We start from the raw sequence: 2219 nt of genomic DNA on the forward strand, positions 1-2219 counted from the left end.
AGCCCCAGCCCTCTTTCCTGCCTATGCAGGGGGTCAGACTCGATGATCTATTGAGGTCCCTTCCGACCCTAGCATCTATGAATCTATGAATCTATAAGGTACTGCACCTGGGGAAAAAGAACCAGCAGCATACCTACAGGCTGGGGAAATCCCTTCTCGTCAGCACAGAGGCAGAAAAGGATCTTGGTGTCATTATTGACTCCAAGATGAACATGGGCCGACAATGTGAGGACGCAGTCAGGAAGGCTAACCGCACTTTGTCATGCATCCACAGATGCATTACGAGCAGGTCCAAGGAGGTGATCCTCCCCCTCTATGCAACACTGGTCAGGCCACAGCTGGAGTACTGTGTCCATTTTTGGGTGCCGTACTTCAGGAGGGATGTGCACAACATGGAGAGGGTCTAGAGGAGGGCCACTCACATGATCAGGGGGCAGTAAGGCAGACCCTACGAGCAGAGGCTATTGGACTTGAACCTGTTCAGCCTCCACAAGAGAAGGCTTCTGGAGAGGGGATCTGGTGGCAGTCTACAAACTGGACAAGGGAGACCAGCAGGCTATGGGAGAGTCCCTGTTACCCCGAGCACTACTGGGAGTAACAAGGAATAACAGCCCTAAGTTGACCAAGAGTAGATTCAGGCTAGATATCAGGAGGCACTACTTCATAGTCAGGAAGGCTAGGATCTGGAACCAACTTCCAAGGGAAGTAGTGCTTGCTTCTACCCTGGGGATCTTCAAAAGGAGGCTAGATGATCACCTAGCCACGGTTGTTTGACCCCAGCATTCTTTCCTGCCCATGGCATGGGGTCGGACTTGATGATCTGCTCAGGTCTCTCCAACCCTACCTACCTACTATGAAACTATGAAACCTCTCATTTAAAAAATGTATATACACACACACACACATTTTTTAAACTAGGGGTTTGGGAGTGTGAATATTTATATATATATATATGTGTGTGTGTGTGTGTGTGTGTGTGTGTATATTCATGGATAGATGGATAGATAGATATAGATATATAGATATATATATAGGGATTGAAAAAGTGTGAGAATTTAATTTTAAATTTATATATAATTAAAATAAAAATTAAATTTAAAATTACAAACTTTAAAATAGAAAAAATTGAATTTCCAGATTCAGTCCCTAAAAACTCACAATGTCAGTACATATACACATCAAATTTGAAACACCTCTTCCTGATGCCTTATTTCATATGAGTTATAAGACTTATCTGTCTATGGAGCCCATACAAGCAAATGGAAAACAGGACTTCCACAGGTGCAAGTGACCCTGAGTATGTCTGTAGTTGGGAATTAAGCAGGAAGGACTATGGAAGGGTGCAGGAAGCAATGAGTATCAGGAGGGGGAGCTGAGGGGCAGCATAGTTGTGCAGGGGGGGAAGGCACGTATTAGTATTTATTTTGTCATCAGCTATGAATCAAGAGGAGGAGTCCTGGTACTTCAAGGCACTGTAGTTTGTACCGAAGGCATCCTCAGTTTCTATAGAGCCTAATGGGCCTTCAGTTTCTTAAATCCGACCGCTTAGTTATAGCCTGAGTGTGGACTGTATAATTTATGGGAAGTAGGTATGTGCATCTGCAGCATAACAAGAAGTCCTTTGCAGCATACCAGTTCCATATTGTATAAAAAGGGCTCTCCCCCTGCAGGTAAACTCCCCCTTCACTTCCAATTTACAACTCACCATATACTTCTCATTTTCCAGACATCACATTTCAATCTAATGAATCACTAAACCAGTTCTGGGTGCACTATGGCATTTCCCAGTCAATAACTGGCCTGGAATAGTTTGTATATATGCTGGGACCACACCTTGAAACAATACAACTGACTGTGTGTTTAACTTTATGTACATTACACCTTGGTTCTTAGCATAATCATGTATTACCACTCAGTGCAAAATAATCTTCTCACAGAATATCAATGTATTTTTACAAGTTCAATTCACATTAAGTACTACACAGGGTTTTAGAAACTTGCATCATAACATTTATCTTTCCAGGTTCCGTTAGTGATATGTTGTTTTCCTGACACAAAAAAAACCTCTACTATGAATAAGCCATGATAAAAGCATGATAAACTCACCTATCAAGGGTACATTTTCTGAAGGAGGCATGATTTCTGCAACCATTAGCTGAAATACAGTCAACGCTAGGAGAACTGTAACACCTAAAGACACTTTTTCTCCAGAGTCAGCA

The 2219-nt window shown here is 42.5% G+C and overlaps 1 protein-coding gene across 1 annotated transcript in view; it reads right to left on the minus strand.

Annotated features, from left to right (window-relative positions):
• The window catches only part of CHRNA9 (cholinergic receptor nicotinic alpha 9 subunit), a 9805-nt gene that overhangs the window by 4414 nt on the left and 3172 nt on the right, over positions 1-2219 (minus strand). The window contains 1 exon segment of the mRNA XM_006029216.1: positions 2107-2218. Coding sequence (XP_006029278.1) covers positions 2107-2218 — 112 coding nt within the window.

Source organism: Alligator sinensis, unplaced genomic scaffold (assembly GCF_000455745.1).
Source record: "Alligator sinensis unplaced genomic scaffold, ASM45574v1 scaffold246_1, whole genome shotgun sequence".
NCBI lineage: Eukaryota > Metazoa > Chordata > Crocodylia > Alligatoridae > Alligator > Alligator sinensis.